Source organism: Phascolarctos cinereus, unplaced genomic scaffold, assembly GCF_003287225.1.
Source record: "Phascolarctos cinereus isolate Bilbo 61053 unplaced genomic scaffold, phaCin_HiC Scaffold_2;HRSCAF=192, whole genome shotgun sequence".
NCBI classification, from domain to species: Eukaryota; Metazoa; Chordata; class Mammalia; order Diprotodontia; family Phascolarctidae; genus Phascolarctos; species Phascolarctos cinereus.
Window position 1 is genome coordinate 298,927,376 of NW_027555625.1, and position 25,783 is coordinate 298,953,158.

Here is a 25,783-nt window from a genome sequence, read left to right on the forward strand (position 1 = left end):
TTTGTTAGCAGTTACTCATGGGGGTGGGGGTGGGGGGTGGGGGGAATGGTGGGAAGGGGAAGGGGATAGTGGACTAAAATTGGCTTAAGGGGGGAGGGGCAAAGAAACCTGGGTTGGGAAATGTGTTCACCTTGGAAATGTTCTATTTAACAATTGGGTCATGTGCATTTTGGTGTAGAACTTTTTTTCTACCATTAAGTGATACCAATAAATGTTTGTTATTTACACAGTGGTTTTAGTGACTTTAAAAAACTGACTTCTGTAACACATTTGAAGTTTACAAATAACCCGATGAAAGGTAAAGAGATTGCTAGTATTAGGACTCACTTTATAAGAGAGCAAGTGATGAATCAGCTTTCAGTCTTCAAGCCTAGTGGTAGAAGTTGGATACTGGAGTTAGAGCTGCCTTAGGACCTTGTCCACTTAGACACAACTAGTCAATGGCAGAAGTAATAAAACAGGATTTCTGAGTTCTAGGCCAATATTTTCTATTCCATCAAATAGTCCTTTCCAAATGGGCTAGAAACTAATTTAGTACTCTTACTTTCCATGTAGTAATATGGTTTCATTTATCCTCTAGGACAAGGATTCTTAATCTGGGATACACAAACTCAAATAGGGAAAAAACTACATCTTTAGTCTCAGTGCCCTTTGTTTTCCTTTCATAAGCTCGTGTGTGTGTGTATATATATGTCCATGCATTTAAAAACATTCTGAGGAGTCCATAGGCTTTACTATACTACTACCAAAGGAGTTCGTGACAAGAAACAAGGTTAATAACTCCTGCTCTGGGGCAGCTAAGTGGCACAGTGGATAGAGCACTGGCCCTGGATTCAGGAGGACCTGAGTTCAAATCCAGCCTCAAGACATATAACACTAGCTGTGTGACCCTGGGGAAGTCACTTAACCCCATTGCCTAACCAAATAAAAAAGTAAAAAAGAACTGCTCTAGGAAAGCCAGACTCAATATAGAAAGAAATAAGGTATTTATTGAGGAACAGATAAGACAGTGGGGCAAGTTCATTTATGTTTAGATATCTGTCAAATGAGGGCTGAACTAGATTAATAAAAAAGGTGCCTTTTAGCCCTACTCTTGATTTTTTTTTACCTTTTCAGAGATTTTTCAAAAGGGGTTACACTGCGAAGAGCCTATTAAGGTTAAACACAGCTACATATTCATTACTAGAATTGTTAAGTATGTTAAAACGAAAAGGGGCTTTAAAGAGCATCTATGAAACTCAAAGGAGGAAAAAAAGGACCAGAGAGATAACAGGACTTAGGAAAGGTTAGTTAACAGTTAAACATGGATCACGACTCTTGATCTGTGGTACATAGTTATTTTTTCTCTGCCAGGGCACCTTTGAAAATGACAACAAATTACTTGGATCTTAAAGTGCTTAATATTTATTTTGGTGCTAATTCTTCAATCTTTTCAAAAGTAATTCTAAGCACATATTGACATTTGATGGGAAGGGATGGATGACACTCAATTAGAGAATGATAATTACAAATACTCAACTAAAAGTTTAACTTTTAAATAAGGTTTTTAGGATTGTCATCTAAATACTTTAACCTAACAGTAACTTTCATGCTTCTGTTAACTAAAAGAACAGTCATAAAGCAATAGTGGGGTTTAAGTACAAGTTGGTTTCTAAGTTCCCCAAGATTTGTTTCTAACAAGTTTATTTCAGAAAATGCTCAGAAGGACCTAGACTTCAGTCTTCAGTATTTGTGTGTAACAAGGCAAATTAGATAATATCTGAAATTGAAGTGATCTGGTCTTAGGTCACTAGCTTCTGGATATGGTATACAGTTCACAAAGCTTAACAACTCTACCACAAAGGTATTATCACAGTTTTCTACATAAGAAAAAGGCTCATGAGTTTATATGACTTGCTTATTTATCACAGCTAATTACAAGTGAGTTTGCACAGTTTGCATTTTTTAGTTCACACAGTAACCTCACGGAAGATAATAAAGGTATTGCCCATTTTACAGGTATAAAAGGAGCTTGTAAGTTGCCTATGCTTAAATATCTAGGAAATTTCAGAGGCAGAAACTGAACCCAGGTCTTCCCAACAGTGAAGTTGGAGTGAGAATTCACATTTAAATGTTCCAAAATTAAGTTCCATGCTTTTTCTTCTATAGCTGTCTTACCAGATGACACTTTAGACTGGCTGCTGCTAGTTAATATTTTCAATTCAAACTCGTAGCAGCAGCAATACTCAATGACTTAGTATTCAAATTCTACAGTTATTTACATGTCCAAACACAACTCGGTACCTTCTCCCTCTCAAGACATTTCCCCCCAAACTTCCTTATTAATGTTGACACCACCATCCTTCTAGTCACCCAAGTTGACAGCGTCAGAGGATCAGTCTTAACTCTTCCCTGTGCCTTACTCCCGATAGTCAGATGAAAATTCTTGTCAATTCAATGTGCACAGCACCTTAATCCCCTTCTCCCCACTCTGACACTACCCTTCTTTCTCCTGGATAACTGCAATAGCCTCCCAATTAGAGGAGCTTTTAGTCTCCCCTTACCTTTATCTGCACAGTTGCCAAGATAATCTTACCAAAAAAAAAAGTCACTTTCCTGCTCATAGAATCTTCAGTGATTTCCTTATTGCCTCTAGGATAAAACGCAAACTCTCCAGCTTGACCTTCAAAGCTCTTCACAATTTTGACACTAATTCATCTTTTTAGATATTTCATACTGCTTGCCAGCCAGATTGATCCAGTAGCTCTTCCCCAAACCCAACATACATATCTTGCTCCTATTTTTATGTATAGATTGTCCTAAAATATGTCCCCTCTTCACAGCTCCCTCTTAAGAATTTTTAGTTTCCTTCAGTCCTCAACTCAGGTGGCACCCCACCCCAATAAGGAAAGCCTTTTTTTGACCTCCCTCAGTTGTTAACACTCCCTTCCTCTTCAAATTATATTTATTAAACTGTTTACTTGTATCTTCTAAAAAATGTAAGCTCCTTGAGGGCAGAGACTGTATGTCGTTTGTATCCTTAATACCTATCCCAGTACAATTACACATAATAGATGCTTTAAAATCATTATCAAATTCGAGTGCCCATCACACCCAACATCCTGTGCTAAACTCTGGGATTACAGAAATGAGATACCAACCTTATTCAAAATTTTTCACTACAGAAAGAGTGTGGGTTAGGGTTAGGGAGATAAACCATGCATAGAGATTTTTTTTAAAAAAATGCACATAAGTGAAATTCCATTTTGAGTGAGTTTTTCTGTTTAGAAAAGTGAGAATCATCCTTCTTGTGAAAATAAAGTCAAATGCTTAAATACTATATATTTAAACAGGTATGGAACTGTATGCCTTGATACAATCTATGGGAATTCAGGGAAGGGGGAGATCAACGTGATTTCTCCAGAGTTCCAGATATACATTATTAAGTCCAGAAAACACCCACACCCACACACACATCCCTGATGAGGTAGTATGTAACAGTATGAAGAATAGATTTAGTCCCAATTGCTGCTTATCTGTGTGACCCTGGGGAAAAAAAACTTCTCTGGGCCTCAGTTTCTCCATCTATTAAATGGGGGTGTTAAACTAGCTAGCCAGTAAGGTATCTACCAGTTCTAAATCTACAATCCCTTATTCTCTAGCTACTTATAGAATATCTCCACTTGGTCATCCCACTGGTCCATCAACATGCCCTAAATTGAATTCATTATCTTTCCTTCCTAAATATGCTCCTCCTGTCTTCACACCTCTGCCTCTTAGACTCCCTGGTTTCCTTCAAGAGTCAAGTGACACCTGCATGAAGCCTTTCCTTATCGCTCATCCCCAGCTACTATAGCTACAACCTACCCCCAAATTATTGTGTATCTTATGTAAATACCTATGCCACATACATAGTGTCTCCCTAAGCTTCTAAGCGCAGGAAATGTTTCCCTTGTTTCTTTATATTTCTATTTCCTCTAGCATTTGTCACATAGTAGGAATTGATCACACAGTGAGCTCTTTACAAATGCTTGTTGATTATTTGTCTGCAGTAGCACCAGTGATTCATCCAGTTTTCCACGTTCATAAGCCTGAAGTTATTTGCCTTCCTTCACCTCTCATATACAATCAATTATCAAGTCCTGTCAATTATACCTCTGCATATCTGCTTCTGTCCTGTTCCCTCTACCACCAACCTTCATAACCATCTGCCTAGGTTACTGTAATAGCTTCCTAGCAGAGATTTCTGCTCCCACTCTTTGCTTCTACCAATCCATACTTCATATTCTGCCAGAACACTGTTTTTTTTGTTTTGTTCTTACAAATAAATCTATTCATGTCATTCTTCTACTAAAAAATATTCTAGCGCTTTCTATTGCCTCTTGAGTAAGACTGATTCCTTTGCTTGGCATCCAAGGTCCTTCACAATCTGTTATGATTTTCCTCTACATACTCTATACTCCAGGAAAAAACGAACTGCTTCCCTGTCTCTAGAATCCACCATCTTCCTATGACTGCTATTGTTTACAGTTCCTTACACCTGCCATGCCCATCCTATCTAACCAAATCCTCAGCCATTATTTAATCTCAGCCCGAATGTCAGCTCCCCCATGAAGTTGTGCTTGATCCCCTAACATCTGTTAATGAATTTTCCCTTAAAACTCACATAACACTTTCTTTTGTGCCTAATTTATGTCATGTGCAATATAACTATGGGTGCTGATGTCTTATCCCTCTACTAGAGTGTAAACAGCTGAAAATAGAACTTGTGTCTTATTTAAACTTTCTCCTGGTATGTTGTACACAGTAAACATTTAATAAATGTCGAATATAAATGAATACTTATTATTATTATTATTATTTTTATCTTAGGCAATTGGGGTTAAGTGACTTGCCCAGGGTCACACAGCTAGTAAGCGTCAAGTGTTTGGTCTGAGGCCAGATTTGAACTCAGGTCTTCATTATGAATAAATACTCAAAGCAGAAAGCTGGTGTCTGGAATAGTGACATTAGGTAGATGAGGGTAGAACTAGGGACTTGAAAGTGAGGTAGAAATTTATATGTGATATGGTTATTAATAGGTACCAATTGTAGGTTATGTCTATAGAGTTGTAAGAAACAGAGCATGAAGGGTCCTTACAGATCATCTAGGCTAACCTTCTCATTTTGCACTTGAGGAAAATGAGACCAAGAGGGATTAAATGACTAAGGTCATGCAGTAAAGCAGTCTAGCCAACATTTGAAATGAGGTTTTCTGATTCCAGTATTCTTTGGATTAAATCATCTTTGTTTCTGAGAACTAAATTGTCTAAAGGCAAATTTCATAGTGACTTGCAAGATGTGGGACAGGGAGAGACAGGAATCAGGGAAGAAACCATTGCTTTGAAAAGAGACATCCTCCCAAGAACAGTAGGACCAGTCCTACCATACAAAACTCAATAAAGCTAATGAATGTTCAATCCCTCTCCTTGAATGGATAGCCTTTTGCTGAAAACTGTTAAGTAGTTTGAGATCTCTTTTCAGTTCAAGCTGCAATTAAGGCATTTGCTGCCGAACTACAGTTTAATACAAACCACCTGATTGTATTGGTATTTGTGAAACATAGGCATATTGGTTGATAAGTAGTTCTTGCAACATCTACGTCTTGCTGCTATGCAAGATAGGATTTCCATGATCGTAGGGAGAAAATGTGATAGAGGGGGAAAAGTACTGGACTAAATGTCAGGAAATGATGAAAGTCCTAGTTCTCTTACTAGTTGGTGTGACCTCAGGCAAGTCACTGAGCCAACCACTAAGTCTTAATTTCCTTATAAGTAAAATAAGAGAGTTGGACCAGGTGATCTCTAAGCCTGTTTGGAATTCCAACATCTTGTGTTTCATCTTCTAATAGTCTATATTCTAAGGCAGAGGTTCTTAACATTGGGTTTGCAAACTTGTTTATTCGTTTTTGTTTTTGTTCTTTAACATCCATGATGCACACACAAGTTTAGTCTAAGGTCCCCTTCCATCTCTAACGTTCTATGATTCATGAAGTTTTTTACTTTTATAGATAATCTCTTTATCTGGTCAATCTGACTGTGCCAATATGGAAACATCATACAGCACAAAACACTTAAGCTTCTAGCATAAAATTAGTATTGCAGTTCTATCTACCCCTAACAGTTGTTCACTTCTAATTTCTAAACATAGAAAATTTGAAAAGTATTAAGAAAGCATGTGAATTTTATTAGTCAACTAGTGTCACAACACAGTCATTGTAGATTTCCCCTTCAGTATTCATCCCACCAAACACTAAGCACAGGAATGTGTCTGTCTCCTTCTGATCTAAGTCATCACCTTTCACAATTTCATCAGCTAAGCCTTCTTTCTCTACATTGCTATTGACACTGCCTACATGTGTATGTTCTTCTGCAGAGGCAGGAGCCACATGCCAAGGAATGACGCACATTGAATGATCCAGTCGTCCAGGGGGTGAATATGTATCAAATTTAAGCAGGCTCCAATGTTGTTTTTCTGTGTTTGAAAACAAAAACAAAAAACAACAACCTAGAAACATTCATACATTATTATTGGAATTTAAAACTGGTAAAAAAAATTTTCAGGGGGCATTTTGGTAATATACAAACATCATAAGATGTTATCTGTTGTTCTAATAATTCTGTTATTGAGAATAAACTCAAAGTATTATCATAAAGAAAAAATGATATATGTCCATATGTTGTTGTTCAGTTGTTTTCAGTTATGTTGGACTCTTCATAACCTCATTTAGGGTTTTCTTAGCAAAAATGCTAGAGTAGTTTGCCATTTCCTTCTCCAGCTTTTTTACAGATGAGGAAACTGAGGCAGAGTTAAGTGACTTACCCAGGATCACACAGCTAGTAAGTGTCTGAAGCCAGATTTGAACTCAGGAAAATGAGTCTTCCTGACTACAGGCCTGGCACTCTATCCATTGCACCATTAAGCTGTCCCTATGTTCATGTATCTATATGTTATTAGCAATGTTTATAATTAGAAACTAGAAAAAAACCTAAATACCCCAAAATTCAGCTATTGAATAAACTATGAAATATGAAAATAATACTACAATGTCATTGAAATGATACTTAAAAAATACAAAAAGCAGCACAGTATAGCTAGAATCTAACACAGTACCTGATATGAGACATTTAGTTAGATGGTTATTGAATTCATTTGAAGAAATAGATGTAATTGTCCTGTCCCTACACATACTAGCTATGTACCATGGGCAATAAATATACTTAACCTGTCAGTGTCCAGACAACTCTCTATGGAAGAGCCACAAAGCTGCATTAATGGAGGGAGTTCCATATTGGAAGCTCTTTACTTCAATGAACTCATAGATCCGGAATCCTCCCTCCAAAAAGAAAAAAGAGACAAATATAAAGGCAGCTGAAAAGACATATAAAATGATGTGTAGGGAAAGTAGAACCAAAACAGTAATCACATTGATTTAAATCAGATTTTTAAAAAATGTATGAAAATATGTATAAGAAATGTATAAAGGTTGTGTAGATAGGACTACCTGCCTCAGAGTCAGGACCATGTACATTCAAGTTCTACCTCTGATACCTGCTGGCTGTGTGAACCTGGACAGAGTACAGCTTCTCAATGGTTCAGGCAACTCTCTAACAGGGACAAAATGCAGAACAGTTACTATTTGCACTGGTAGAGGGAATTTCCTTAAAGTTCTCTGCACTGATAAAATCACAAGTTCAGACAAATATTTAAAATGGATATGTTATATGTAGAAAGTATTTTTTAGGTATAAATAGTCATAAATGCATTTTATTTGGTGTTTCTGTTGTTGGAAATTAAGAGGTCAATAAATTATTTTAAAATGAAGAACAAAAAAGAGAAATAGAGAGAAAGGGAAAAAGTCAAAGGAATCAGTATTTATAGCAAGGGTTCTTAACCTGTGGTCCATGAATTTTTAAAAAATGTTTTTATAATGGTATTTCAATATAATCGACTTCCTTTGTAATTCTATGTATTTCATTTTATGCACTTAAAAATATTATTCTGAGAAGGGGTCCATAGGTTTCAATAGACTGCCCAAGGGACCCTGGACACAAACAAAGATTATGAACCATAGTTCTACACAGCATGAAACCCACCCCCTTCTCAGCCCAGGTACTCTGGGACTCACTGAATATGCCAGGCCTTTAAGATCTGCACAACAGTAATAAAGAAAAAGGCCTATAGTAGTTACTTTTATGTCAAAATTTCCTCATAGAAGACTTATGTGAACTGATGCAAAGTGGAGTGAACAGAATCAGGACATTGTACACAGTAACCTCAGTATTGTAAGGATGATCAACAGCATAAGACTTAGTTACTCTAATCAAGACAATGATCCAACATAATTCCAAAGGACCTATGATGAAAAATGGTATCCCTGTCCACAAAAAGAACTAATTAACTCTGAGTGCAGACTGAAGCATACTTCTGTGTATGTCTTTTCTTTTGCAACATGGCTAATATGGAAATGGGGCAGCTAAGTGGTGCAGGGGATAGAAAACCAGGCCAGGAATCAAGAAGTCTCATCTGCCTGAGATCAAATGTGATCTCAGACACTTAACTGTCTATGTAACCCTGGGCAAGTCACATAATCCTGCTTGCCTCAGTTTCCTTATCTGTAAAATGAACTGGAGAAAGAAATGGCAAATCACCCCATTATCTTTCCCAAGAAAACCCCAAATAGGGTCACAAGGAGTTGGACATGATTGAAACGACTGAACAACAATAAAATATGGAAATATGTTTTGTGTGACTTTATATCATATTGCTTGCCTTCTCAAAGGGTAAGAGAGGGCAGGAGGGAGAGAAAATTTGGAACTCAAAAATTTTTTAAACGAATGCTAAAATTTGTTTACATGTAATTAGAAAATAGTTAATGAAATAAAAACATATCACCATAATCCCTCAGACTCATTGCTACTCATATAGCCTCACTGAAAAATCAAAGTAATGTAGCATTTTCCAGAGTAACAGTTGAAACATTGGTTTAAAGAGGTAAAAATTGAACTTCCTACCTATGTGATATTGGTACATTGTAGCCAGTGCCCCTGTGGGAGCCATTCCTCCAAAGATGTATATGTGCTTCCCAATGGCCACAGCAGAATGGGCAGCACAGCCTGATGGGACATCCCCTGTGGCTTCCAACTTCTCCCATTTCATGTCATCTACCAAAAGAGTGAACACCATTTTAGAAGCAAATGAGAAAACAAGGGTTTCAGTTTAGGTAGATTTCCCTAATTCTCCACCCAGCTGAAAACATTATCTTACTCTTCAAGTCTTCCCAGAACATTTTGTAACTCTCTCCTTTGCTACCACATTTACCCTTTCCTGTAGACTGTAAGTTTCTTAAAAGCATGGACTATTTTGCTTCTCTAACACCTAGGACGATGAACATCGGTTTTAGAGCTAGAAAGGACTTTAGAGAGTCCCTCACTCATTTAAATCTTTGTTGTAAAAGCCACATTTCTATTTTACCTGCTGTTTGCCCAAGAGAACAAACATGACACAATGAAGTGACACTGACAAACACTGTCCAGTAGCCAGAATCATGAGGAAACCAAGGAGATGGCTAAGGGTGGTTGTTGCAAATTGTCCTTATGTAAAATCTGAGTTCTTTCTGGTGTTCTCAGAGCAGAATAGTGGGTCCTAAAAGCCACTAAATCTAGCTTCTTAATGGGTAGTGCTCTCTCAACTACAATGAACAGTAGTAGAAAGAATGCTGGAACTTCAGAGTATGGAAATCTGGGCTGAGATAAGAGCCAATACATCTGTAAAATGGGCAAAATTATACTTTTTCTACACATTTTGCAGGATTGATGAGAAGAAAAGTTCTTTATAAACTTTAAAACACCACAAGCAGCAGCACGGTGTAGTAGAGGGGGCACTGGCCTTGGAGTCAGGAAAGAACTAATCCCATCCATGAACTTATTAGTAGCATAACTATGGGAAAGTTGCTTAACTTCTCTGAGCCTCAGTTTCCTTATCTGTAAAATGAGGGGAAATAATGCCTATAGTACCTATCTCATGGAGGTGATTGTGAGGTTTAAATAAGAATATACCTTAACAGCTCTGCAAATCTTAAAGCATTATAATACTAACACTAATTGGTATTAAGTAAAGATTTAACAATTAATATTCAGCATGATTACCTGCTTGCAAATTTATGTATCTGGTATACCACAAATTGTTTTTAAAAGTCATTGTTCTCTTTCCCACCCCCATTTCTACTCCACTTACTTGTGTCTATGCAATACAGATCATTATAGAATTCATCCCCTGCCAAACCACCATGAACAAAGAGCTTTGGCCCCAATGCCACCATCACATGGCCATGACGGGGTAGGGGTGGTTCCCCACAGGTTTCTGGATGTGACCAGCTCAATGTTGCTGAAAATATAAAATACAATGACATTAGGCAGCAGTACTTTGGAAATACACAGGCACCCCTCAACTGCATGTATTACATTGGCATCATCTGAAATAGCAAACTTTTAAAGTTTTCTGAGAATAGATGTATCTCATTTCATGCTGAAGGTCATTCCTGAAAAGTTATGTTTAAATAGGATCTTGGTGAATAAACTGTCATAATGGGAAAAGCATAGTACATGGGCTCAAATGAGCCAGGTTCAACTCTCAGGTCTGGCATCTCTTGGCTATGTCACCTCATCCCTTAGAGGCCCAGCTTCCTCTTTTGTAAAATGGAGATAATAAAATTTGCAATATATACCTTATAGGTCTATTGTGAGCAAAGTGCTTCATAAACATTAAAGTGTTCTGGAAATTGGAGCTATTATTATACCCACAGATGTACAGCTAGAAGAGAACTCAGCATCTAGAGACCATCCATAGTCACAAAATTTGAAGATGCAGAAGAAATGTTAGAAAAGATTGTCACCATCATAGCATTTTGCTTGGCTTTTATCTTCCCCTAAACATTCTACTTTGTATCCTATTTGTGTGCACAGAAATATTTTTTTTGGAGTGGGGGATAGGGAAGGCAGCTAGGTGTCAGAGTCCTAGCCTTGAAATCAGGAAGACTTGCATACAAATTCTGCCTTAGACACATATTAAGCTATGTGACCCGAGGCAAATCATTTAACCGCTCTGTCTGCGCTTTCCTCATCTGTGAAATGGGGATAATAATAGCACCACCTCTCCGAGTTGCGAAGATCACATGAGATTTTATATATACATGCGTGTGTATACATATATAAATGGGCTTTACAAACCTTGAAATACTATGTAAATATTAGCTATTATTATTGCTGTTGCTATTTAATCAATATACAGCATGGCAGGTGTGGTAATTCTTTCCACTGATAAAGATTAGCAAATGGTCTGTATCTTGTAGTTTTAGGGAGTTGCCTGGAAGCACTGAGAGGTTAAATGATGACAGGAAGTCGATGTATGAGGGAGTACTTATACTCAATTCTTCCTGACTCTAGCTCTATGCATGCCACATCCTCTCGTTTTAAGCTTGCAGGTCTATGTCACTTTTCACCTTTGAAATTCAGTGCCTAGCACATGGCCTTGCATAAGTGCTTGCTAAATGTTTGTTGAATTATTATTTAAAATTATTCTATACTACTTCTATCTATCAGTTCTTTCTCTGGATGCAGATAGGGGGTGGGGGGAGGGGGGAAAAAGGAACAAAATTACATGATAATTTTGTTGTACACTTGAAGGGAATAGCAAGTTGTATATAGTAGATTTGCAGTTTCATATACAATCATCTTTTTTATTGTACAATGTTATGGAAATGCTTGTTTTATTCCATAAATTAATAAATGTTTTTAAAGTGATCTTGGGCTCTTGGAGGCTGTCTCAATGGTGTTAGGTTCTGTTAGGTTCTACCCAGCTGGAAAGATTTTGAATACAGGCTCAAAGAAGGACCACACTAACACAGTTCAAGGACCAGGCTAGCTAAGAGCAAAGAGGCTCAATGCTAAAAGGTTGGCTGAAAGGTGATGGGTTTTTTTTTTGGCCAAAGCCACTAACGAAATAGATAACTGCTATTATGTAAAAGAACTCTCATGGTGGAGTCTTTTTTGAAAGTAAGAAAATCCTTTGGTGATGTGAACAAATCCCTCTTTTTCCCTCCACTAAATTTATCTGCTCTGTAGCTTAAGATTTTGTCTGTTAGGTTTTCTCAAAGCAAGCCCCATCTGGAATGGAAGATGCAAATGAAAATTATATTTTACACCTGTCATTACTCTTTTTAAATCTCATTCAAAACTGCCCACTGCCAAAAGAAAGAAATGTAAATGAAATCACTGTTGGGAGTTTCCAATGAGAACTTGAAAGCAGGTCTAGAACACAGATGACAGATTGTTAGAGCTGGAAGGGATCTCTGAACACAGAATGTGAGAATATAGATTCTAGAATATCTGAGCTGGAATGGACCTTAGAACATGGAATTTTAAAATACAGAAAGAGAAGATCAGAGCTGGAAGGAACTTTAGTGATCATCTAATCCAGCCTTCTCATTTTAAAGATGAGAAATCTGAGATAGACATAGAAGAAAATCTAGACCCACCCAGCATTTAATTTTGTGGCTGAGGCTCATAAGCTTTCCAGAAAAAACAAACCTCAGAGTTCAAGCACATTTGAGCTTTATGTCCAAAAGATGCCAAATGACTTACCTAGTAGTGGTAGAATAGAAATTAGAACTCAGACTTTCCAAACAGAAATCTTTCCATGCTCCCACACTGTCTGATATTTGTATTGTCTCCCTGACTTAACTGTAAGCTCCTTTGATCAGGGAGCAGGTGCCCTATATCTGTCTCCCTCATAACACCTGATACCATGTTTTGCAAAGAAAGTACCTAATTTCAATTCAGTTCAACAAATATCATTTAAATGACTATTATGTGCTCAGCCCTGTGGTCAGTACTACAGATACAAAGATAAAAAATTGACAATTCCTAACCTCAAGAAATTTTCAGTCTACTAGGGGTTTGGGTGGGTATACAATAATGATATAAATAAATGTGAAACAAAGCAGGATATGATTTGGGGAGGGGGAAGAAAACTCCAAAGTACTCCAGAAAAATATGAGGAAGGAAAGACTACTTTCAGAAGAGGAAATCAGAAAAGGCTTCATTGAGGAGGTGGCAGCTAAGCTGGATCTTGAATTAAGAAAAGGTTCTCAAAAGTTGGAGATGAAGAAAGGCACTTCAGTCATTGGGGGTGGCCTATGTGGTTGCACAGTAAGAGGACACAGCTGCACAAAACCAGGGAACAGCTGAGTAATCCAGTTTGGTCAGCACCTAGAATGTATTAAGGGAAGATAATATAAAATTACTCATTTGAAGCCATGTAGTAGAAGGTCATGAATGCCAAGATATGCCATTTATATTTTATCTTATGGGAAATGGCGAATCATTGAAGGATTTTGGTCAGAGGAAGGCCATGATTAGATTTGTATATTAGAAAAATTATCTTGGCATCAGTATGAAGGACAGATTCAAGAAGAGAAAGTTGATGCAATGAGGCTATTAAGAAATAGTGTAAGAAAAAGGTGATGAGGGCTTGAAGCTTGTTGGATGACTGAATAAACGAATCATTTGTTAGCCATACTTGCGTCAAATATGTGGAGCTGCGTGTCCTGAACAGGCTTGGCACCTTTCTCTCCACCACCAAAAACATATAGCTGGTTTCCGATGACTGCTGATGCTGTGTGAAATGTTCTTGGGGATGGCGGTGTGCCAGTGACATTAGGAGTGCTCCATATCCTGGTTTCTGATCCACATGTAATTTTTATAAAACAATTTTGGGTTAGCAGGATTGCTATACTATCATCATCATCATATTGCAAGGCCATGAGCCAATTCTATATTTAATAAGAACCAATATTTATACCGCAACTGACTGTTTGCAAAGAGCTTTAAATATGTTATTTGATCTTCACAACAAACCTGTAAAGTAAGCATTTAAAATTATCCCTATTTTGTCCATCAATTGAAGAATGGCTGAAAACGTTATGTATATGAATGTAATGGAAAACTATTGTGCTGTAAGAAATGATGAAGGGGATGGTTTCAGGAAAACCTGGTAGGTCCTGAACTGATGTAGAATGAGGTGAGCAAAACCAAGAGAACAATGTACACAGTAACGGCAATATTATAAAGAGAATCAACTCTGAAAGACTTAGTGAATCTGATCAATACAATGATCTACCACCATTCCAAGATTCATGATGAAAAATGCTATTCACCTTTAGATAGAAAACTGACTCAGAGTAAAGACTGAACCATATTATTTTCTCTTTCTTCCTTTTTCTTTTCTTTTTTCACTCTTTTGGAATATAACTAATATCAAAATATGTTTTGCATGATTTCATATTTATAATGGATATTGTAATTCTTGTGTTCTCTTGGGATGCAGAGGAATAAAGGGAGGAAGAAAATCAGGAACTGAAAATAAAAATGAAATTGAATAAAAAAGTAAAATGATCCCCATTTTATTGATGAGAAAATTGAGGCTGAGAGGTTAAATGATTTGCCCAGGTTACACAGCAACTAAATGTCTGAGGAAGGATTTGAACTCAGGTCTTCCTGACTCCAAGTGCAGCATTCTTATCTATTGTGCCATCTAGCTGCCACCAATAGTATTTCAATATTTCGGAGATCTGTGCATGCTCTACTGATGTAGGATACAACCTCTCTGTACTTCAGTAGATGATCAAAATAAAGTAGATGATCATAATGAAACACTGTGGGCAAAGACATTCATTCCCTGGTGGCCAACTCCCTGGGGATAAACTTTTCTGCACTTAGCAGGGCTGGTCTTCTGACAGACACGCAGTCCCTTGTTAGGCCTAAACTTGTAGCTTTTCCATCTTTGTTTGCATTTTGGTAGTTATAGTCCTTAAGAACTCACAGCTCTTATTATAAGCAATAATAAAATTATTATTCAATTCAATGAATGAACCTTTATTTAGCCCTTACAGTTTGTATAACACTGTGCCTGGTGCTGGGGCGAGACATGATTGCCTCAAAGACTGCTCTGCACATGATAATGTCTTAATTAAAGTACTGTTGAATTTATATTTTAAATAAGGGATCAATGGAGCTAATTACCTTTAAAGTGGAATTCTAGGCAATGGGACGTAGGGGTATAAGAGTTATGGTGGTGACATTTTAATAACAACTCACATTTCTATTGGGTTTAAAGGTTTATAAAATACTTTCCTCCCAACATCACTTGGGAGGTTACGCAAAGATTATCATCCCCATTGTACTGATGAGGAAATTGAAGTTCATAAAGCAAAATAACTTGCCCTGGGTCATATGACTAACAAATATCAGAGACAAGACTTGAACTCAGACCTTCCCAATCAAAATCCTGGTAACTGTTATCTACAGATCCCCAGGTCACTCCTCTTCTTTCTTCAACGAGTTCAATATCTGACTCTCAATATTTCTCTCCTCCCCAATTCCTGCCGTCATACTAGGGGACTTCAACATACACATTAATTTTGCCTCAAAAACCCTAACCACTAAGTCCATCAATCTATTCACTTCTCATGAGCTATTCTTCCAGCCTACCTCAGCCACATACAAAGATGGTCATACCCTTGATCTTGCCATCACTCACAAATGTACCATGTCTATGTTAGAGAATCCTTAATTTCCCTTATCTGATTATAATCTGATTGGCTTTTTATCTCCCCCTCTGCTTTCTCTTACAAAACCCTACTCTTTGCACTGTGACCTTCAATCCTTTGACCCCTCAATTATCTCCTCAGCCATTTCCCCTGTACTAACTACTCTTTCCTCTTCTCCCCATCTTGACCACTTCGTGAATTAATTCAACTCTATACTGTCCTCCTCTTTTGAATCTCCAGCCCCCTTATCATATTAGCAATTGTGCCTTAGCAAAGCCTCAGTTTTGGATCATTCCCACCATTTGTCACCTTCACTCTTACATATGTGCTACTAAATGATGGTGGAAGAAATCACACCACTTTTCTGACTGGGTCCATTATAAATATATGTTACACAGTCTCAACTGGGTCTTCATTGCTGCTAAGCATACCTACCATACCTCCCTTATCAAGTCACTCTCCCATTCTCCACAGCAGCTCTTCCAAGCCTTTTCATCCCTTCTCAAACCTCTCATAGCTCCCCTTCTCACCAGCCTGTCAGCGGAGAACTTTGCCTTACATTTCACAGAAAAAATTGAGGCCAGTCACTGTAAACTCTCTCTTCTCCCCTCATCTACCCTCAGCTGCTTCTGCCACTTTCTCTTTCTTCACCCCTATCTCACATGATGAAGTGGCCTTACTCCTTACCAAGGCTAACCCCTCTACTTGTTCAAGTGATCTCATTCCATCCTGTCTCCTCCAACAGATTGCCCCCTATGTCATTCCCATTCTTTCACTTTTAATTCTCTCCCTTTCTACTGGCTCATTTCTTACTGTTTCCAAACATGTCCATGTCTCATCCATCCTGAAAAAACCCTCATTTGATTCTTCCATCCCCATTAATTACCATCCTATATCTCTTCCCCTTTGTAATTAAACTCTTCAAAAAATCTGCCTACAATAGGTTACTACACTTTCTCTCTTCTCTCTCTCTTCTTAACCTCTTACAATCCACCTTGTGACCTTATCTTTCCACTGAAACTGCTCTCTCCAAACTTACTAATGATCTCTTAGTTGCCAAATCCAATGGCTTTTTCTCAGTCTTCATTGACTACTCTACAGCTTTTGACACTGATGATTACTCTCCCCTCCTGGATACTCTCTTCTCTCTAGGTTTTTTGAATACCCCTCTCTCCTGGTTCTCCTCATACCTATCCGACTGCTCCTTCTCTGTCTCCTTTGCTGTATCCTCTTCCAGTCAATGCCCTCTAACCATAGATGTCCATTAGGTTTCTGTCCTGGGCCCTCTTTTCTTCCCCTATAATATTTTACTTGGTGATTTCACCACTTTCCATGGATTTAGTTACCATCTCTATGCTGATGATTCTCAAATCTATTTATCTTGCCCCAAACTCTCTGCTGACCTCCAATTTCCAACTGCCTTTCAGTCATTTCGAACTGGATGTCCAGTAGTCATCTTAAACACAACATGTCCAAAATAAAACTCATTATCTTCCCCCCTAAACCTTCCCTCCACTCCAACCCTCCCTATTATTCTAGAGGGCAGCACCATCCTCCCAGTCTCTTAGACTCAAAATGTGGGGGTCATCTGGGACTTATTACTATCTCTCACTCCCCACAGCCAGTCTGTTGCCAAAGCCTGTCAATTTCACCTTTACAAACCCTTCTACCCTCTGACACTGCCATCACTCTAGTGCAGGCCTTCATCATCTCACATCTGAATTACTGCAGTAACCTGCTGGTGAGTCAGCTTGCTTCAAACCTCTTTTCACTCCAGTAGATCCTCCATTCAACCACTAATGTGATCTTCCTAAAGCACGAGTCCAATCATATCACACACGCACCTCTATTTAATAAACTCCAGTGGCTTCCTATTGCCTCTAGAACCAAATGCAAAATGCTTTATTCAGCATTCAAAACCCTTATATCCTGGCCTCTCCTACATTTCCAGTCTTCTTACATCTTTCCTACCCAACATGAACTCTTCAATCCAGTGATACTGATTGTTACACAAACAAGACTATCTATCTCTCAGGTCCCAGATTTTCTCTGGCTGTCCCCCATGCCTGGAATGTTCTCCCTCCTCTACTTCAACTACTGACTTCTCTGGCTTCTATTAAGTCCCAACTAAAATCTCCAAGGCAAAACTGAAGTAGAGCATTCCGAGCTCCTATTGTTCTGATCAGCCACAGTCCGACCCACTGTAACTTGACTCTATAACAGTGATATCATTTTGGTCCTCTTTGAGAATGAAGGATAACAACCTAATTCTCCAAGCCCTCCTAATTTCACTGCCTTCCCTGTCAATTATTTCTTTTTTTATGCTGTATTATAGCTTGCTTTGTATAGATTTGTTTGCATGCTGTCTCCCCCATTAGATTATAAGCTCCTTGAGGGCAGGGACTATATTTTGTCTCTTTTTGTATCTCCAGCACTAAGCACAGTGCCTAGCACATGGTAGGTACTTAATAAATGTTTACTGATTGATTATAAGACCAAGACTAGTATATATCTTATATAACCTAGTCTTTTTCATTAATTAAACTATAATGTTTAATTATAGTTTACATTACCCCCCCATCCCATTAAACTATAATGTTCTTGAGGTCAGAGACCATGTTTTTGCCTTTCTTTGTATTCTCAGAGTTTAGCACAGAACACAGCATATCATAAGTATTTAATAAATGCTTGTTAACTGATTGACTTTCACCATTATACAACAATGCCTCAGTAAGAGAGAGAGAGAAAGTTAGTTTCTGGCTCCCCTCAAATTGTAACATGTAAGAAACCACCACATTTATCTTATTGTCCCTACGAATACCAGTTATGGAAGAAACCTGCCAGAGTTCTCTAAACCTCATAGTTGTTATAAAGTTGAGCAAAATATTAATAAAAATCCTGTGTATGTGTGTGTATGTCTACAAAGCTTTAATAGCTTAAAATTGCATTAAGACTTTTTGTGATTAGATACACATACATACACACACACACATCTAGAATAAAATATATAAATGTAAACACATATATGTATGTAGATGCAAAAATATAAACATACATATGCATATATGCATACTACATACACATATAAGTGTAGTGACATATGTGCATCTATGTAGTGATTTGTGAGGACAAACCAAGTACTTTCAACATATACTACTTTATTTATACAAACAGCCTCTGATGGAAAGTGTGAAGTAACTGATAGTTCAGAAACCTAAAGTGATTTGGCCCAAGTCATGCTGCTGCCAAGTGTAAGAGCTGGCATTGGTACACGGTGTTCTAATCCAGAGCCCAATGCTAAGGAGATAAAGCACACTATTGTGGAAAGGGTAGTAGAGGGGCAGCTAGGTGGCACAGTGGCTAGAGCACTGGTCCTGAAGTCAGGAGGAACTGTGTTCAAATATGGCCTCAGACCAAACACTTGACTCTTACTAGCTGTGTGACCCTGGGCAAGTCACTTAACCCCAACTGCCTTAAAAAAAAAAAGAGAGAGAGGGAAAGAGTACTGGACTTGGAACTCGAATCTTGGCTTTGACATATGACCTCACAGCCTCACTTTTCTCATTTGTAAAAAAGAGAAAATCCCATTCACACTATCTCCCTTACAGGAATGTCTCATGGAGGAATGTTCTGTAAAGTATTGAGAAATGTGAATTGTCACTGAGAAATCAGTTCCTGACTCTCCTACTCACCAGCTTTGTGACCATGTACAAGCCACTTGTCCTTGTTGGGCCTCAGTTTCCTAGTATATAAAATGCATTACTTTGTGCCACTTAGCTGCCTTTGAGTACAACTCTTGTGTTCTTTCCTCTATCCTACACTGGATCTCAGAGTATGGTGCCATCTCTGCAACTTGTCTTAATTATAAAAGTCATCCACAATGTTCTTTGTCTTTGATATTTCTTGGCCTATTGTCAAATTTATATTTTCTAGGGAAGGGACAGGAGCTGATGTAGGATCAGTTTCTATAACAGAAAATTTCAATTCTATCAATATCTATATTCTACTATAACTCCTACCAGACTTAGCTTATATAAGGTCAAGGCCCTAATTCTGTTCTCTATCCTGACCAGTTAGATTTGCACAGGCAGAATATTCTTTCCCTTCTCCTTAACTTTGAAAATGATTTACAAGTGGCTAAGAGAAGTGGGTGAGTGGGTAGGGCTAACACTTGGGTCTTGGAAGGCATAGAGAGAAATAGGATAGCTGTCTTAAAGGGGGACCACTTGTGGGTTGTTGTTCAAGGTTGGTTGGTCTTCCAAAGTCTCTTATAAACCTAGAATTCTGTGAAGGACTGCTCTGTGAAAGAGGAATAGACTTATTCTTATAGGAACAGTGTGTGGGAAGTAGCAGAGAGTCAGATTTCTACTTCATATGAAGAAAAACATCCTAATAATCAGAGTTATCCAAAAACAGGATGAGTTGACTTGAGAGGTAAAGAACTCCCTGTCCTTGGACATTTTTTTATAGAAGCTAGATGAATACTTGTGATACTTCCTGGCTCTGAGATTCTGAAAAATATATTGTTCACAAGGGAAACTGGGCAAAATTGTATAAATGGTTCAGTACATCTCATGCCCTATCCTGAAAAACCAACTCAGATGCAACCATTCCAACAGCTGATCAACAGAGAGTCAAACAATGCTGGAGTTGGAGAGGAACTTAGGGGTATTTAGCCCAACTCCCTACTCAGGGTAAGAATTCCTTCTATAATATCCTGCCACATACTTGAATTATAGGATTTAAATCTAGAAAGAATTCATTCTAATCTCTTTATTTGATAGATGAAAAAACTGAGGCCTAGATAAGCTAAGTGACATACTGAGGTGAGAGGCAGGATTCAAACCTGTATTTCCTCACCTACTGTCTCTCTCCTCTGGATATACCCTGGTTTTTCAATGTCCTTCCAAAATGTGGAGAACAGAATAGAATAAAACATGTGAAGTACTGCACATTTTCTCAAACATAAATCAAGAAAATCTAATCTACTTTCAGATTATTCTAGGAAATATAATTCTTATTTTCTGTAACATATTTTCTGTAACAGCTTTGACATACAGTTATTCACTACAATCCAAATAATTTCCTCCATAGGGAATGATATGATTTCCTCATCAGGTAATGCAGGTGGCCATGAGGCACTTACCAAGATCCAATGCTTGTAAACAATTTCGGTTCCCTGACTGGTCTGCTCCTCCAAATACCCAGATCCTGCCAGGGGTGCTGAGGGGAAGGAAGCTGGCATGCTCATAGCGGGCCAATAGACCCTCACAGTCTACTTCCTTCCATCGATAGGTAGCTGTAAAATATTTTCAACAATTATTGGGCTGGTTGGTCAGTCTCCTCTCCTGGATAACCTGGCTTATGCTGCTTGTGGCAAAGAAGTAATCTTCTGTGTATATGTCAATTGTAAATTCAGTCAGCCAACTGACCTTACATATAATAGACAATTAGTACATATTCATTGAAGTGATCGAAATAGTTCACAAGAAGGCATCTACTAAGCGTATGTTAATAATGATACAAAGTATAATTTACTGAGAATACTTTTCATGAGTCTATAGAAGACAAACTCAACATCCCAAGACTTTTACTTGACTACAAAAAAAGCTATTTTATTCAAGGATCAAGAATATAAAAGAGTAATAAGTGAATGACTGATTCCAGGAACTCCCTTAAACATGATGAAAACAATGAATTTTCTTTTCTTTTGCTTGGCAATTGGGGTTAAGTGACTTGCCCAGGGTCACAAAGCTAGTAAGTATTGTGTATCTGAGATCAGATTTGAACTCAGGTCCTCTTGACTTTAAGGCGTGCCACCTAGCTCCCAGAATGATCAATTTTCTATAATAATAATAGCTCACTAGAACCAGGAGAACATTGTATACAGTAACAGCAACATTGTGGGATGACCAACTTTGAGAGACTTGGCTCTTCTCAGCAATACAATGATCTAAGACAATTCCAAAAGACTCATGGTGGAAGATGCAACCCATATCCAGAGAAAGAACTATGGAGTCTGAATACAAATGAAGTATATTATTTTTTCTTTCTCTTTTTTTTCTTTCTTGTGGTCTTTTCCTTTTGTTCAGATTCTTCTTTCACAACATGGCTAATGTGAAAACATGTTTCATATGATTATACATTTACAGCCTATATCAGATTGATTGTCATCTTGAGGAGGGGGGAAGGAAGGGAGGGAGAAAAAAAATCTTATATAGCTAACATTTATATTAATGTTTACTGGTTCTTCTATAATATGAGAAAGACTAGAGGGAAGTCTTCAATATATTGGGTTAAATCCTATTTGGAGATTTTAGGGAAAGATATGGGCAAGAATTGCATAGCAAGAGGTAAAGAGTTTGGTCTTCACCAGTGAAGGCTCTCTGTATACACACTGAGATTTATCTGAAGTTGAAAGCTTATTAAGAATTTTATGACCATTATCTCATTTGAATGAATGAATAAATGAAAAAGCATTTATTGTTTCCTATATGAAAACAATCCTGGAAGATTGCTAATAATATAATAATGATAGCTTACACATATAGAGCACTTCATATATTAACAGGTCTCTCAGATTGTTTCTGGGAGGTTAACAGTGCAAATATTACCCCCATTTTACAAATGAGGAAGCTGAGGCACAGGGAGCCACATAATTGTAAGTTGTGTAGCTGCAAGGGACCTTACAGATCATCTTGTCAAGCCTCCTCATGTTATGGATGAAGTAATTGAAGCTTAGAGAGTTAAGTGACTTGTCCAAAGTCACACAGATAATAAGTAATAAAGTCAGGATTCACCCTCAATATACCTGACTGCAAGAGAAACATAAATGTCCTTACCTCTATAAAGGACATTTTTATTTTTTCAGTGTTTTCACTCCTTTTAACTTCACAGTAATGTTAGGACTGGTCATAGGACCCCAAGGTAATAGAGCTGAAAGAGACCTTAGAGCTTATGAATCTAGCCTCCTCACTTTACAGATGAGAAAACTGAGGCTCAGAGTTTAAAGGATTTGCTCAAAGTCACACAGTAAGTGGTAAAGCTGGGGTTCAAACCATAAGCCCAGTTCAAACTGAATTGGCTGAGAATTCTGTAGAAATTCCTTTTCGGCAACCCCAATCAAAGGGACAGTACAGTTTGAAATCAAGACACTCTGCAGTTCTCAATCTTACCCAGATCAATGTAGTACACATCCGAGAAGCTGCCATTAGGATTTGCTCCCCCAACCACGAAGACTTTTCCTTGATCTGTATCTTGACCAGGGGGAAGGTAGAGGCAGTTATGGCCAACTCGAGCACAGGGGCCATGTCCAGGGGGAGCCAAGGCATACCTGCCAACAGGATTTTGTGTTCAAGAGACCAAGGTGATAAATAAATGAAGCGGTGTGTGCTTTCCTTCACCATTAAATATGCACCAGGGAAAAGGAGTCTTGTGCACAGTGTGATTGTCTAATTCAAAAGAGCATTTTTCCATGTGAATAGAAGCAGTGTGGTGGTGTAGTTGAAACAGAACTGGAAGTAGAGTCAATGGAGCTGGGTTATACTAGCTCTGTGACCATATAAAAATCAGTTGATCTTTTTTGAGCTTTTGTTTTCTCTTCTGTAAAATGAGGGCAATACAGCTTGTATCATCCATGTCATTATATATATATACACCTATATATGTACATGTATATATATGCATATATATGTACGTGTATATATATATGCATATATATATGTATGTATATATATATGCATATATATTCATTAGAGCTAATTTGCTGCCTGACTTCTATATAGTAGCACCTTTGTATGTTTGTGTGTGTGTGTGTGTGTGTATGTGTGTGTTTTCACTCTTTTTCACTTCACAATAACCAGTTAAAATTAGTCATAGGATCCCAGGGTAACAGTTGGAAGGGATTTTTTTTTTTAGGCAATTGGGGTTAAGTGACTTGCCCAGGGTCACACAGCTAATAAGCGTCAAGTGTTTGGTCTGAGGCCGGAATTGAACTCAGGTCCTCCTGACTTCAGGGTCAGTGCTCTATCCACTGCACCACCTAGCCACCCCAGAAGGGAATTTTTAAAAGGCCATCATCTCTCATTCCCTCATTTTAAAGATGAAGCAACTGAGGTCAAGTGATGTACAAGGTCATGCTTTTGTATATAGTGGAAGAGTCAGAATTCAAACTCAGAGCCTCTGACTCTCAATCCAACTTTCATTCCTGGACTTCTCATTTTGTAGAAATTCAGGTTCAGAAATGTCAGAAGAACTTATTCAAGGTACATTTATCTAGGGTGTACTAGAACTGGGTCTAGAACTGTGGCCTCTTGACTCCTCTGGGCCCAGGGAATTTTCATTAAAATAAATTTTGTAGGACCACCTGCTTTCATAGATCTGCTATGGGGAAAGTACTTTGTAGATCAAATAAACGTCAGTTATTATTATTGCCAGACCTTGCTACCTTCTATTAACCATCTTTTTCATAGGTGACCATGACCAAAAAAACCCAATTACTTAGTGGCCAACTTTCAATACTTAGCTAGATTGGTTCTTGGACAGAAGACGGTTTTTTGAGCACCCCCCCCATTACCTTGTACTTATTTTGTATATATACATACATATGTACACACATACATACATACATATCTCCACCAATAGAATGTAAGTCTCAAAGGCAGGAACTGTTTCATTTTTTTATTTTTGTATCTCTAGCAACTAGTATAGTGCCTGACACATAATAGGCTTAATTTATGTTTGTTGGTTGATTGATTGAAATGAATGCATATGTGGTTGATTGACTGACCTTTACCCAAAGCCTTTCCACTTTGACAGGACCTACCAGAGCCTGGATTTTGCTGGAGCTGCCTTCAAGAATCCAGAGGCATCTCTAATACATGATGAGGCATCCAAGGAGGACATTAGTGTAAGCTTATTAACCCTAATGTCATGAAATATTATCTGAGAAATACTAGTTAATATGTTTCCTAAGTAACTGTAAAGCAGAAACTGATGAATCTTTGACAAATAAAATAATTTATTTTATTAATTTTAATTTATTAATTTTAATCATTAAATTGTTTTGAATGTGGATGTCATTTAGTCCTTTTTCAGTCATGACTCTCCCTGACCCCATTTGGGATTTGCTTGGCAAAGATATTAGAGTGGTTTGCCATTTCCTTCTCCAGCTCATTTTACAGATATGGAAACTGAGGCAAACAGGATTAAGTGATTGCCCTGGGTTACACAGCTAGTAAGCATCTGAGGCTGGATTTGAACTCAGGCAGATGAGTCTTCCTAACTCCAGGCCCAGAACTCTATCTGCTGTACCACCTAGCTTCTCTTTGTTGTTGTTTGTCCTTCATTTTCAAAGAAGACCAGGACATGTGGAAGGTAATGTCGTGACTTGCAAGTGAATTGGATTTAAGTGAGGCAGGGCTGTGCAAAGTCACCTGCTTTATTCTCTCCTCTGGAGCCATCTGGGTCCAGAGGCAAGATATAGATCAGGATGACTGGGGATGGCCCCTGATGCAGTGGGATGCCTTAGCCTTTTTAAGTTAAGGTCTTTCCAAGGTCTCAGTTTGTCTGAGACAATGCCCATTTGATGATTAAGTCTGGGTAAGAAATGAGGCAAAGAATGGCCCCTTTTACCAAGTCAAAAAAAAAATCAATCTGTCAGGGGAAGACCCTCAGGGTTTCTGGCCAAAACAGAAACAGTTGCTATTTATGCACTCTGAACCATCAGAGGCCAAATGATAACCAAATGAGGCTTGGGCTGGGACCTATTATTGGCCAATCAATGCTTTGGGTTTAAAGCATGGTCCCTAAAAAGAAATCTAACCTGTAAACCCCAAGATGTCTTGCAAGGTTTCAGAGATCAAAATTTATATTCCTTTGGGCAGAGTACCTGCAGGTAAGGGTATGATTCCCTATGTGGACAGAGGGAGAGGAGGCAGGGAGAAAAGGAGTTCAGAGGAGGAGAAAGGGAGGGAAAAGAGGAAGGAAGGGAGGGAGGAGGAAGGAAGGAAGGAAAGAAAGAAAGGAGGAAGGAAGGAGCTGAGTTGCCCAACTGGAACTGGCCAGTTGGGTCCCAAGTGGAGTTGCCCTTTGAACATGGATAGGACAAGCATAACCATAGCTATCACATATATAGCTCTTCACAAATTGATTAGACAT

The 25,783-nt window shown here is 38.1% G+C and overlaps 1 protein-coding gene across 7 annotated transcripts in view; it reads right to left on the reverse strand.

The window, feature by feature from the left end:
- Window positions 1–6,183: 6,183 nt before the first annotated feature.
- RABEPK (Rab9 effector protein with kelch motifs) overlaps window positions 6,184–25,783 on the reverse strand; it is a 28,368-nt gene continuing 8,768 nt past the window's right edge. For 6 of the 7 annotated variants that reach the window (XM_020967554.2, XM_020967553.2, XM_020967552.2 and 3 more), the window contains 6 exons: window positions 22,801–22,958; window positions 20,772–20,924; window positions 13,597–13,758; window positions 10,255–10,404; window positions 9,033–9,182; window positions 6,184–6,492 (listed from right to left, as the gene is read on the reverse strand). In XM_020967554.2, the coding sequence (XP_020823213.1) occupies window positions 6,206–6,492; window positions 9,033–9,182; window positions 10,255–10,404; window positions 13,597–13,758; window positions 20,772–20,924; window positions 22,801–22,958 (1,060 nt within the window). In that variant the 3' untranslated portion in view covers window positions 6,184–6,205. The remainder of the gene's footprint in view (window positions 6,493–9,032; window positions 9,183–10,254; window positions 10,405–13,596; window positions 13,759–20,771; window positions 20,925–22,800; window positions 22,959–25,783) is intronic. The other variant, XM_020967555.2, reaches the window with a different exon arrangement.